This window comes from Diadema setosum, chromosome 9, assembly GCF_964275005.1.
Source record: "Diadema setosum chromosome 9, eeDiaSeto1, whole genome shotgun sequence".
Taxonomy (NCBI): domain Eukaryota; kingdom Metazoa; phylum Echinodermata; class Echinoidea; order Diadematoida; family Diadematidae; genus Diadema; species Diadema setosum.
In genome coordinates this window covers 25,293,319-25,306,831 of record NC_092693.1, presented here as the reverse complement: position 1 = coordinate 25,306,831, position 13,513 = coordinate 25,293,319, and the positions used below count along the sequence as shown (strand labels likewise).

The following is a 13,513-nucleotide window of genomic DNA, read 5'->3' as shown; positions in this document are numbered from 1 at the left end:
AATTGAGACAATCTATGAAATCTATGAAATCTATCTATCTATGACATCTATGAAATCTGGCAATATAAGTTTGTAGAGGGAGAAAATATCTTTGTTAGTGCTGCAGTTGTTGTTGTTTTTTTTTTTAGGTCTGATAACATCTGTCACAAAAAGGCAAGATGCAAACCAAGTAATATTCTTAGTGACCAAGAGCTGGTATTGGCAAACAAATGCTGCATTTCATTTTAAAGTGAAAAGAAAAACACAATTAGCCTGCATTATGCATGGTAAATGTTTTAACAAGAAAATTATTGGTTATGAATATATGTACAACAGTAACATCAGGGTAACATTTCATGTGATCAAAAGTGCATAGACTTTGATAAGGGAAGGAATAGAAGATAGGATGGCAGTGTGCAAATCCTTGCTGCAAAAAGCAAACCTGTACATAACAACAGCAGCACAATGATTATTTCTGGTAGAAAAAAATGTACAGGCAGGAAAACAATACAAAACTACTTGCCTGACAAGGCACTGAGGATATACAATGAAGAATATGAACTGGTACTTTATCAGTATTTTATCAATATTCTTTTTGTATTTGTACTTTATCAACACTTCATTGATATCACTGCTTTGTCAATACTTATTAAAACAGTTCAGTATGAAACCAAGACACAGAACAAGAGAAAAGTATGAATATTTACCAGCAAAATAGAATATCACTGACTGTACCGAAAATTTCGCAGAACAATATTTTCATCAAAGGATACTTCCAGTAGGAAGCCACTCACTCATTGTCATGTTATTTTTGTTATTCCAGTGTGTACTTGCCATCTTAGAGCAGGACGATTAGTAGGTATGCAACAGCACACAGTTCCCTTTTGACAACAATCATTCCTGCATTACTAAAAACAGCTGATACTTGTCATATATCCAAAGAAGTAGTACGCTTTATTGGCAAGTTTGATTAAAATTATTCATAATCATCAACTAATGATTTATCTCACACAGATTGCACACTTGACAAACAGTACTGTGCAGTTGACATGTTCACACATTCAAACATTCTCAGGGGAATGGGCAGATTTTTTTTTAATATTTTTATTTTTTGATAGTATAATAGGACAGTTGCAAAACTTTATGAGTCACTGTGACAGGCAACAACAAATATCAATTCATGTTTCACTGTCTTCTTTCAGGGTATACACTAAATACAAGAATCTCATTTCTCTAACTGCTGACATATTAAAAATACCACAAATTAGAAATAAATATTTGAAGTATTCAAGCAAATCTGGTACCTTCAATCCACTTTCAGCCCATCTTTTAGGTATGAAGTGAGGTAAACTTACATGTTAGTCTGCAAATCAGATTAGACATTTACCTGGCACAACAATACATGCGTGGTCATTTTAGCCACTGTGTACAGAAACACATGAAAACAGAAAGTCTGACAACATATCCCATTCTGATGTGTTACATGAAAACTAGGAGACTGAATCAGAGGCTAAACCTGTCCCAAGATTTTGTACCAGGACATGCCTTGATATCAGTCACCTTAAATAACCTCTACAAGATCACACCATCTACACTTTCATTACAGTGTATTTACTGACTGGTCAAAGACTATCTTAATGAAAGACTGGAAATACACATGCTCTTGCCTTGATCATTTGTCAAATGTTCATTATGAACAAAAAGCACACAAAGGAAAGTAATTAGGTTTGAAATAGTTATCATCAGCTGATTATTATTTTGCCTGTTTATCTCTTATGCAACCTACTGGACAAATATACTGAACATTTGAAAGTGTATAATTTCTATATAGGCTCATTGGACATAGATCTCATGTTCAGAGGAAGGAGTGGGAAGTAGCAAGACATGTGGCACTGGTACATGAGAGAGATTATATTTTATATCATGTATATCCTTGGCATGAATTCAGCTGCTGAGCAGTCTTTTGATAAATTGACGTTCTGCATCACTGGCACAGCTCAACTCTTGGTTAAAGGTATTAGGACCTGCACAGATGAAACAAATACAAATGAAAAGAGAAGATGCCACTTGATAATACACAGAAAGCCTTACAAGTAAATTTTGCAAAACTGTGATGGAAGGGGAAAAACAAATGTTATTTTATTTTCAACACAATGAAACAATGAAGAAATATGTTAAATTGATGCCATGACTGTATGAATGGATTGACCAATGATCTGATATACACTGCTTATAAGGGAAATCATGCAGACTTTTTACCTTGTGAGATCTAATGCAAAGGTGGCTGACATTCATGATCAACAGGTCACTAACATCTAAACTTTTCAAGTCTCGAAAAGTCTTGAAAAGTTAGTTTCATGGTTATTTAAAATGGAATATTTAATTACAATATACAATATACTTAATACAGTTTTTGCTTTCCTCACTTTTCACAATCAATATTTTCTTTGCCAGAGTTATGGGAGGTACTGGTAGAAGGTGCACAGAACAAAACCCTCACCACCAGGCTGACAGCTTGCCATGAGGAGGCCACTGTTTTCATGCCTTCCCATTGGCAATAGTAACATCCATGTAAAAAACAATTGCACTAGAAATCAATGCTTTCATCTTACCCAGATATTTGTCAAGTTGACGGACAAAGTCAGCCATGGCCTCTTGAAAGACAGATTGGTCCTGAGGCAAAAAGATGCATAAAGTGGTTCGGCAAAAAAAAAAAGAAAAGAATGAAATAACCAATACATATAAAGATTTTATATACGTGATACACAGTGGAAGCAACCTAAACAATGATTCAGTACTGAAGGTGGCAATGGAAGTCATGTCAAACCACCATTTTCCTTTAAAAAAGGAATATGATGTGAGCTACAGAGGAAAACGATACATACCAGAAGTGACAACAAAAAATAAAAGAGCAACAAACAAGAGGCAGGCAGACAGAGAAAGAGGCATACAGAGATACAACAATAAAAAAGTAAAAAAAAAATAGTCAGAGAGATACCTTGAGACAGAGAAAGATAAAAACAAAGATGATCACATAGAGATCCAGCAAATGTATGTAAACACAGAGAGGCACGGAGACAATGGGATAAAGGAAAAGGACCAGACACAGACACAGACATGCAGAGACACAAAGACACAGAGGGAAGGCCAAAGTACACTGAAGGATTAAAAAAGAAAGAAAAAAGACAGCGTGTCAACAATTCCCTTGTATGGCTTTTCATCAGACACATTTAATGATGTACATTTATCCATAGAGATAAGCTCCAGTTCAAAAACATAACTATTTCTATGCCAGTTTACTGGGAATTTCAACATCCCAAGAGGAACAGCAAATTATTAAGCACATACATACTGCATGGCGTGCAAGTCCCTAGTCATTGTTTGCGGAAAAGACAGCGATTCAGGGAGAAATAGGAGTAGAAGGAAGCATGAGACACTTGTAACATCTTGGTTTCAAAATGTCAAGGAACACATGCTGTTCAGAAAAAGTATGAGCATTGATCGCTACATGAATGCAACATGCATATGTACATTTCTCTCTTCATTACTGTACTCTAAGATTGCGAATTTAACCACTAGCAAGATTTTCCTGCAATTCCCGATTCTCGAAAAACTAGACTCGCTAAAAATTAAGATTCTGATAGTCATTCTAGACATGTGGGTCATCTACTTAGGAGGATGAAGTCTGTTTGACAAGTAAATGTAAACTGCTGCATTGAATTTTCTCTTTAATTTCAGTGCATGTTTCATTACACTGTGAACTGTGATGTTTGATACTTGATGATTTTAACTGACCTCATGTGCACTCTTTATTTCAAAGACCCTTTTTTACACAGCTGAGATACATGAAATGTGTATAAATCTCTCCTCACCTCTTCATCCTCCTCCCAGCTATCCCAGTCGGAGTCGGAGTCTTCCTTGTCGGTGCCTGAAGATGGAGAGACTCCAATACCCCTGGCTGTCTGCTGGTCACTGCCTGAAGATAGCCTGGGTGTCTGGTTACTCCCACCACTGGCATTCAGAGCCAGAGACTCAGACAAAGGGTGGCTGGACCCTGAAACAAACAATACAAGTATACCAATATTGACAAATTATTGAAAAACTTATTTTTCGAAGCCCTGCTGTGTACAGCAATATTGCTATTTATGAATCTTTGAATACTTATTAGACACCTTGCAGACACAGAATTGTCATGTGTTATGATTTTTACTAATTGTCTCCCTCTGTACAAATAAATTTGTAAGATCACAACTGCTGATCAGCATTTTTAACAAGTATGTCAGAAAAAGGAACCAGCAGCAATCAAACCTGTCATCTACTGTTGTAGTTGACACAATAGGTGACCGCTTTGATTCCCACTGGTTCCTTTTTCAGACATGTCTGTTAAAAACGTACATCAGCAGTTGTGATCTTACAAATTAATCTGTAGAGAGAGAGACAATTCACAAAAATCATAGCACATTTTCATCACTTTGCTTTAACAATCTCTTGCTTTCATGGAATTGTCATATTATCAATTCAAGTTGCATCAATGATATAATATGGACTGGCCTTGAGGGGGATAAGATATTTATAGCCCGAACTAGAATTGTATTGCCCAAGTCGAAGACGAGGGCAATACAGTTCTAGTGAGAGCAATTAATGTTGTATCCCCCAAAAGTAGACAGTCCATATCATTATTATTATCCATTTCAGGCATCTTGAGCAGCAAAATAAATCATCACAATGTAATTTTTTCACAACTTCTCAATTTACGGTAACAATTTCCACTCGGCGCCAGCTCAAGCTCTACACAACACTGTGCACTGCATCTCTATACATAGCTCTGGTACGCGGCGCGCGTATAACAGCCAGCTAGACACACAGGCGCAGGGATCGTTCCCCTGTTTTTATGTGTTAACCTATAGGAATTTGCCCTCTGTCGCAGAACTCAGGTATGCGGCGCGCGTAGAAACAGCAAGGCTCACATATTGACAGCAATTGTCCTTTAGTTTTATGTGTTAACCTATGGGAATTTGCCTTTCGTCGCGAAACTACTCCGCGAGGAACTGTCATCAACAGCGAATTTTCGTCACTGGGAACTCAAGTGCCCGGATGCTATATTCCCCTCGTTTTTAACACGCAAATCCCATAGGCACTTGCCAAAACAGGGAATATGGAAAATTTGTTCCTCTTCTCCCTGCTAGCACGTAATCCCGTGCGTAAGACTAGGGGAATACAATTTCGAAGAACCACAGCTAAGATGCCTGATACAGGTAATATTATATATTTGCCCAGAGAGATCAACATTTACCATATGACCTTCCCCCACCCTTCTTCCCCTACCCTCCCCCCCCCCCCCCCCCCCCCTGAAAAGAAAAAGAAAGAAAGAACATGCTGGTATATTGTATCGTTTATTGAAAAATATAGGTTATTTCCTTTAATTTATATTAATCTGCGCTATCACATACTATGTAACCACACCCTAACCTAACTTCCTTCTTCTTTCCAGACAAAGTTGATAATCTCTGCTGCTAATCAGCTTACACAACATACATAATCACTGGAAAAAAAAACCAAGAAAGATTGAACAATCTATTTTTTTCCCCATATTTCATGTGCACAGGAAAAAAAAAATGCATGTCTTGATATCAATGAATGAAGTCAAGAGACTTTTCATTCTGCATATTCTATTCACAATGCAGATCACTGAACTGCAAAAAGTAAACTGAACAAGCCATGCATGTTAAAAACTGTCTGCACTACACTTTAATAACATTCATTCTTTCTCTGTTTATTTGTATTCCATATCCACTGCAAACAATGAAAAATATTTGTAAGGGAATAACAGAGAAGCTGAAACAATGAAGTTACCAAAATGTAGCATTAACATTAGTGTATCAACAACAGAATTTGAATTTACAATAAAACAGCAATCAATACAGTAATGCATCCCCCACCTTGACACCACATTCAGGTTGGAGGGGCTGCATGTGTGTTCCCTAAATCCCCAGTAAATGGTTACTTTCTGTGAGATGGGAGCGCTTTCAAAGGAAGGGAATGAGCAAATGTGTACCCTAAATGAGATGGGGGGGGGGGGGGGTATGCAAAAGCATATTGTGTATATCAATATAAAAAAGGAACATTATTTTCTGCATAAATTCTGACTACACTGTAGATATCTGAGGCAGTTTTTATTACTCAGCAGCAAAATTTTTATCTGAAGCAGTATACCAGAGATTGAAGAGTGATTGTTGTGATGTGCAGTCTTCACCAAAAATAAATTCAACAGGGAATTCATATCCACTTCTACAAATGTAGCAGCCCCATCTACAAACAACAACAACAAAAAAAAAAACATTGTTCATTGTTGGGGAAAAAGAACACCTACTGGTCATACACATGATATTCATTTATCCATACTAGCAGAGTACAATGTATGTCTATAAGGATGAAGGATGGTTGTATTTGGTCAGAACAAACCACTTGTTTATATGGAACAGCATTCTATTCATTAAATCTCATGAATCTGACATCACTTGTTCAACTAATGGCATATATTCTCTACAGGGAGGAACATTTGTTCCATTTTTCTTGTCTCTCTTTTTGTTTTAACAGTACATTGTAGTTGAAGGTTGAAACAGTATAATAGCTTTTATGAAAGAAAAAGGAATGTGTTTGTGACATTCTGGTTGAGCAGTAGAGGATTTGAAGTGACAAAGACTCACACAGATCATGGTTCAATTCTATAGCTACTTAGTCCTTGCATTGTCATTGTCAAGTTCTATGCCAAATTCATCTTTTTTTCAGCTCTCTCACACATATCAGGACATTGTGCCAATTTAAACAAATTGATACAAATTGATATCTATCACCCTAGGGATATTACCTGCCCAGTGTTATGGATACATGTGCATTGTACTATCATTTCTGGGCACTTTATTTGTTACGGAGGTTAACTTAGCCTAACGAACCATCATAACCACCAAAAATACCCAGACTCTCAAACAAGGTGTTTGGTCGATCTCGGTCATCTTGTCGAACTCCTTATTTACATATTCCTCCGTGGAACAATAAAGTGCCAAGAAATGATAGTACAATGCACATGTATCCATAACACCAGTTAGGTAAAAAAAAAAAAAAAAGAAAAACTAAAAAAAAAAAAAACATCATGGGGAATTAAAGAAGAAATTGAAACTGTAAAGGTAATATGCATGACACATGATGGATGCTGGCCAATATATGATTGAAACCTTTGACTCAGGTGAACTAAATACATCAAATACTCTTGTATGGCAAGAAAGTTGGCACATAATCGAAATAGCTGCATGAGCAAATACATTTAATTATCACTTACAATGTACAAATGCACTATCTTTATTATTCTGATCATTTGATGGCGGAAGTGCTGAAATGCTCTAAGAGCTAAACCAATGTTTGTCTGTTTATTTGCCCCAATCAGTTTTGTACACTTGTGCGCAAGTTGTCTCATGGATGAAGCTTTGAAGGAAACCAAAGCCCAAATATAATTGTGGGTTTTGAGTTAAAGCAGCAACTTTAGTAGAACACATCAATAAAAAGTTGAGGAAAAGTGGATAATCGATTCAAAAGTTACATATTTTTAATATTTCAGTGCTGTCATAGCTGGATAAGAAGATAAGAAGGTTACTGAAGTTCATGATGTCATTATGGACAACAACACAAAGAAAATATAAGAATTCCACAAAATTTGATTTTTTATGAAAAGTATACATTCCATCACATTGTTATGGACATCAGCTAAGGGAAATATTATTCCCCCTGCTTTCTGAAAGAGGTAAATCAAGTGTTCTTTTGTTATGCTAGAAAAGTACAAATATGTTGAATTTTCTTTATATTTTCTATATATTTTGTTCATATTCTCTATGTTTTTTCTCTTGCACATTTCCAACAGCTGGAGCACACTACTTACCCTTCCGTTCCACCTCTTCCTCCTCCTCCTCATCATCAGAGATTCTCAGGTTATCTACAGGACTGGCAGGGATGTCATTGGAGGCAAAGAGGACCAGTTTGCCTCCTATCCCCCTTTCATTGTCATCATCAGCAAAAGTCAATGATGCTGCGGTCAGTGACTGTAACATTGACAAGCACATAGACTATCACTAACAATGGAAACAAGTAGGATATAATTCATAACAGATGTTGAAGACCTGTATAATAAGAGGTGTGAATGATGATGACTAGCTTAGAGGATGACATAAATCCACTAAGGGTCTCCAACAGTCAACTTATCATGTCATTTGATAAGAAAAGACCACATGAGACATTCTTTGAGTGTTACTCAACATATCTAATACTGTTTCTTGGACAGTATAAATTCTATTGAATTTACAGCTTACAGTTTACGATACAACTGCATGAGGGTAAGCTATCATTATTTTGTTTCTGAAATGATAAAATGAGTATGTCATACTTAGTACACTTCTTATGGTAAAATGGCTGCTGAAAACCTGGGGATATGTGAACAGTATAAGCAAGGATCAGGTGTCTATTCTACTCTGTTGATCTTTATGTGTGAAAATAAATTGAAATTTGGAAGCCACACATTTGCTCATAGATCACTGTTTTCATTTAATTTCATTTATTTTGTTTCTAACAAAAATACAATTGCAAATAAGACATTTGAATACACATAATTACACAAAATCAGCACAATATTGTAATCACAGAAAATACCGTAAATTGAAATACAATAAATGCTGTAACTATTATGACAAATGATTTTAAAAAAAATGTTGGAAATGGAAGAGGCTCCTAAAAAGTTGGGTTTGTAGTTTGCAGTTTCCTCATAACCACTAATTTTGAAATCTAAAACTCAACTGTATCTTCGTCATTTTCCGCTTTTTAATGGTACAAAATATAAACAGCAGAGCTGATTAAAGGTTTCCTAAAAGGCATCATAACTTCCCATATATTTTGTACATACATGAATCTAGAATGATAAAAACGAAGTAGGGCAACTTACAGTAGAATCAAATCTTGCTGCTATGGCAGAGAACAACCTCTGTAGATGAGTTGCTGATGGCACACACACACTGAGGTCTTGATACATCTCCAGGACCTGACGCAGTGTAGAGAGGTCCAAAGTCTAAGAATATAAAGTGAATAAAAATGATTCCTATTTCATTAATGTGTTACTGGTTTGCTGGCATATTTTTGTTTGAAGAAGAGAGGGAGACAAACAACAAAAACAGGTGGTAAAAAGAAGAATGTGTACACTGTGTTATATTTGAAAAAGAAAATAGTTTTTCAACACATCAAACAATCACATGCAATAAGCTGCTCACACCTGGCATCAACGCAAGCTGACTTGCTATTGAAAATGATATCGAATAGGACATACTTTTTAGTCCTACTACTACTACTACTACAACGGCGACGGTGACTACAACTATGACAGCAACGACTATTACTACTTAGTCGTACCACCATCACCATCACTACTATTGCCATTCAATGAGCTAAATGTAATCCATAGACACTAAACTTGTAAACGTGCTGCAGCACAACTTTGTCCAAAGACTCAGTTCAACAGCAATTTCATTAACTTCTTAAAGCCTGCTAGCACATCAAATGCCTTCCAGATTCACCAGGAAGCTATTGGTAATTAGACAGTTCATCCCTTGTGTCAAATCATTTCCACCTAAGTGGGCCACAATTTCATGATCTTGTGCTTCTCTGAAGTGCATTGGGACCTCCACATCTTTTGATGTTGTACCATTTCTTCACCTTAATGGGAATTTACCTCAATTATACATTGTGAATGCAGAAATATCAATAGTGTGCACCAGTGAAGTTTGTGGAAATCTTACGATCTGTTCAAAAGTTATGAATTTCTGCAATTTTGGTTCAATATACATTTCATCACTGCTGGATAAGAAGACTTCAATTCCTGCTGTCTCAGTAAGGCAACAATATAGAGAGAGCATAAAGAGAATTCCACAAAATCTCATTTTTGTAAAAGCACACAGCCTTTTGACATTCTATCTATAATGATAAGGGTAGTATTATTGCCCCTGCCTTCTGAAAATGAACCTGGTATTACAGTAAAGTGCTCTCTCATTATGCTACAAAAAGAACAAGTAGAAATTACGCGGTGCGTAATATATGTCCCCGCCGGAAGTAGCATTTTGTAACAAAATGTGCAATATGGGTAAAAAATCAAGGTCAAAGGTCAAAGAAGTCAAAGGTCAAAATTCTGTGTAAAAGTTTTGAAGCCCTCACCTAGTGCCATCACATAAAGCAAATGGAATCGAAATTGGGTTAGAAATGGCGAAGGAGTAGCATTTTGTAGCCAATGTACAATATAGGTAAAAAATCAAGGTCAAAGGTCAAAGAAGACAAAGGTCAAAATTCTGTGTAGAAGTTTTGAAGCCCTCACCTAGTGCTATCACATAAAGCAAACAGAATCGAAATCGGGTTAGAAATGGTGAAGGAGTAGCATTTTGTAGCAAAATGCACAATATAGGTCAACTAGAAATGTCGCTTTGGCGACTGGCATGCCTCCGCCATAATGCATGATTTTCCCAATAGGTCTAGATAGTACATGTGGACAATATGTGATTACATTTTCACAAAATTGGCAAAATATTGAAATGACAAGTTTGTCACAAATGTGTTTAATGTTCACCTTCCTTGACCTAGGTTTAACCCTAAAAAGACTGGGGGGGGGGGGGGGGCCTAAAAGGCCCCCCCTCGACATTTCGCGCCATTACTCTGCAACACGCAATGCTCTCGCCGCCATGCTCTATGACTTTTTTCTTTCAAGTTTCCCGCACATTTTGACACCAAATTTGTGACGCCCGGGGGTACGGTTCTGAAGTTACATAACATTTTGTACATGCATGTGAGGCCGAAAATGGCTCAAAAATGTGATTTTGTGTACAAAGTCAATGCAAATTGAGTTTTTTCACATGGTTCATATAAATACGCTTATTTTTACTCTCAATGGCTAAAATTAATTTGTTTTAGGATTATTATGCTTCAAAAAGTGTCTGCCACAAATTTTGTTTAAAAAAACAACAAAAACAAAAGGTAAAAAAACAAAGAAATACATAAGAAATTCATGAAACAATAAAAGAAATAAGAAATTAATTTTGATACCGATTTTTTTTTCAAGTGCATTTGCTATGAATGCCACAAAGAATAATTAGACCAAAAATGAGCACTTTTGGAGCTTTATTTACTGATTTAGATCAAAGAGTCTGATTTCTCGCATAAATTAGCATAATTAATCAAAATAAAATAAAAGAAGACTATTTTGGAAAATTTAAATATACGATCTTGTAGATTACATCGCACACTACCATTGTGCAAATTTTGGTGGCGATCGCGCAATCCACGGCTGAGATCTTAAGGGGGGGCCCTTTAGGCCCCCCCCCCCAGTCTTTCGAGCTACCAAAATAGCCCAGTCTTTTTAGGGTTAATTGGATGAATAGGAGAGCATGTATCTAGGGATTTAAGGACTTTGACTTGACTTTGACCCATTCATACATTTAGGCATTGAGTAATTTTCAAGGTACAGGTGTGGAGAAAAATTGCAATTTCTGAATTGAACAGTAATTTGTTACCATTTTCATCTGGCCCTTGACCCTAAAATTCATAATTACTTTCAGGTAGAACATGCATAATATGTACTAAATTTCAAGATAACTTGAGCCACTTCCGAGATATGGAGGAAAAAGTTAGTTCAGCACTTTCACTTGATCTTTGACCTTTTGACCTTTGAGGCAAAAAAAGAAGAAAAAAAAAAAACTTTCCAGAGAATTTCTATTAGGTTACACACGCATACACCAAGTATAAAAAAATAACCCTGCTGGCATTGCATAAATATGAGGGTAATAGTAAAATTTTGCACTTGACCTTTGACCCCTGACCTTTGACCCCATGAACCCTACATTCTCTAGATAATCACTTCCAGTCAGTACATGTATATACTATGTTCCATGAAGATACCTTGAACAATTTTCCAAGGTACAGAGAAAAAAAAGTTTTAATATTTTTACTTGACCTTTTGACCTTTGACCTCATGACCCAAACTTTCACCAGAGAATCTTAATTGGGTAATACATGTATACACTAAGTTTCAAGAAAATATCTTCAGGAATTCAATAGATATGGTGGAAATAGTGAAATTTTATGTATTTGACCTTGACCTTTTGACCTTTAACCTTGAGCATGTGCACCCAAAAGTTGATAGGCACAACTTCACCCCCTAATACACATACATGCCAAGTTTCATTAGGATACCTCAACAGGTTTCGATAGTTACCTTGTCCACAAAATTCATTACGGACGGACGGAAGGACAACCCGAAAACATAATGCCTCCGGCACCACTTCGTGGCGGAGGCATAAAAATCAAGGTCAAAGGTCAAAATTCTGTGTAAAAGTTTTGAAGCCCTCAACTAGTGCCATCATATAAAGCAAACGGAATTGAAATCGGGTTAGAAATGGCGAAGGAGTAGCATTTTGTAGCAAAATGTACAATATAGGTCAAAAATCAAGGTCAAAGGTCAAAACTCTGTGTACAAGTTTTGAAGCCCTCACCTAGTGCCATCACATAAAGCAAACGGAATCGAAATCGGGTTAGAAATGGCGAAGGAGTAGCATTTTGTAGCAAAATGTACAATATAGGTCAAAGGTCAAGGTCAAAGGTCACAACTGAAATTCTGTGTAGAAGTTTTAAAGCTCCCATGTAGTGCTATCATATAAAGCAAACAGAATCAAAATTGGCTCATAAATGACAGAGAAGTAGCAAATTGAACATTTTGATCACACACGGACGCACACACGGACGGACGCATGGACGGACGCACGGACACACACACGTACGGAGCCCGTTTCATAGTCCCCTGCTCGAACTCGTTCGGCGGGGACAAAAATATAATATCAATAATTTCATAGGCAAATAGAAAGGTAAATTTCATGATTGAACTATGTACCTTAGACTTAATAAGGGTTGTCATTTCCCACAAGGCAAGCTCCAGGCTATTGTGGAATTGTTGAGGAATCTCAGATCTTCCATGTTCTGTGATGTGACCCTTTACTGTGGTAACCAGTATAGAGCATCTGAGGATGGAAAACAAATGTGGACATGACTCTTAAAACAAACATTTAATTTTGACAAGAAAATTCTGGTAGTAATGGAGTAAGCTTTGCCAATGACAAGTAGTAAATCAACACTTTATTGAAGCATATCAAGCAAAAAAGTAAAACACTGTATCAAATATTAACAACACTACTGCAAGTGAAAAAGAAATGTATTAACAAGCATATATGATATCGAAAGACACAGATCTAACAGCAACTCACAAAATATTATTCTACATCAGCAGCACAAAATTTACTGCTCCTACAACCTTACACTTGAATTGGTACATTTCGCAAACATGGTAACGATCGTGCTTCCATAATTCTATATGTGGAACTCCAGTGATCACAGGCATATGTAAACATGTGTAATCAACCAACTATCTTCAGCAAGGCTGCCTCAAAATGGATTTTACATTTCTTAA

At 36.5% G+C, this 13,513-nt stretch overlaps 1 protein-coding gene across 1 annotated transcript in view; it reads right to left on the bottom strand.

The window, feature by feature from the left end:
- Nucleotides 1–1,540: 1,540 nt before the first annotated feature.
- LOC140232626 (uncharacterized) overlaps nt 1,541–13,513 on the bottom strand; it is a 53,281-nt gene continuing 41,308 nt past the window's right edge. The window contains exons 21-26 of the mRNA XM_072312727.1: nt 12,941–13,067; nt 8,963–9,085; nt 7,910–8,069; nt 3,852–4,033; nt 2,592–2,652; nt 1,541–2,003 (exon numbers count right to left, since the gene is read on the bottom strand). Coding sequence (XP_072168828.1) covers nt 1,924–2,003; nt 2,592–2,652; nt 3,852–4,033; nt 7,910–8,069; nt 8,963–9,085; nt 12,941–13,067 — 733 coding nt within the window. The 3' untranslated portion in view covers nt 1,541–1,923. The remainder of the gene's footprint in view (nt 2,004–2,591; nt 2,653–3,851; nt 4,034–7,909; nt 8,070–8,962; nt 9,086–12,940; nt 13,068–13,513) is intronic.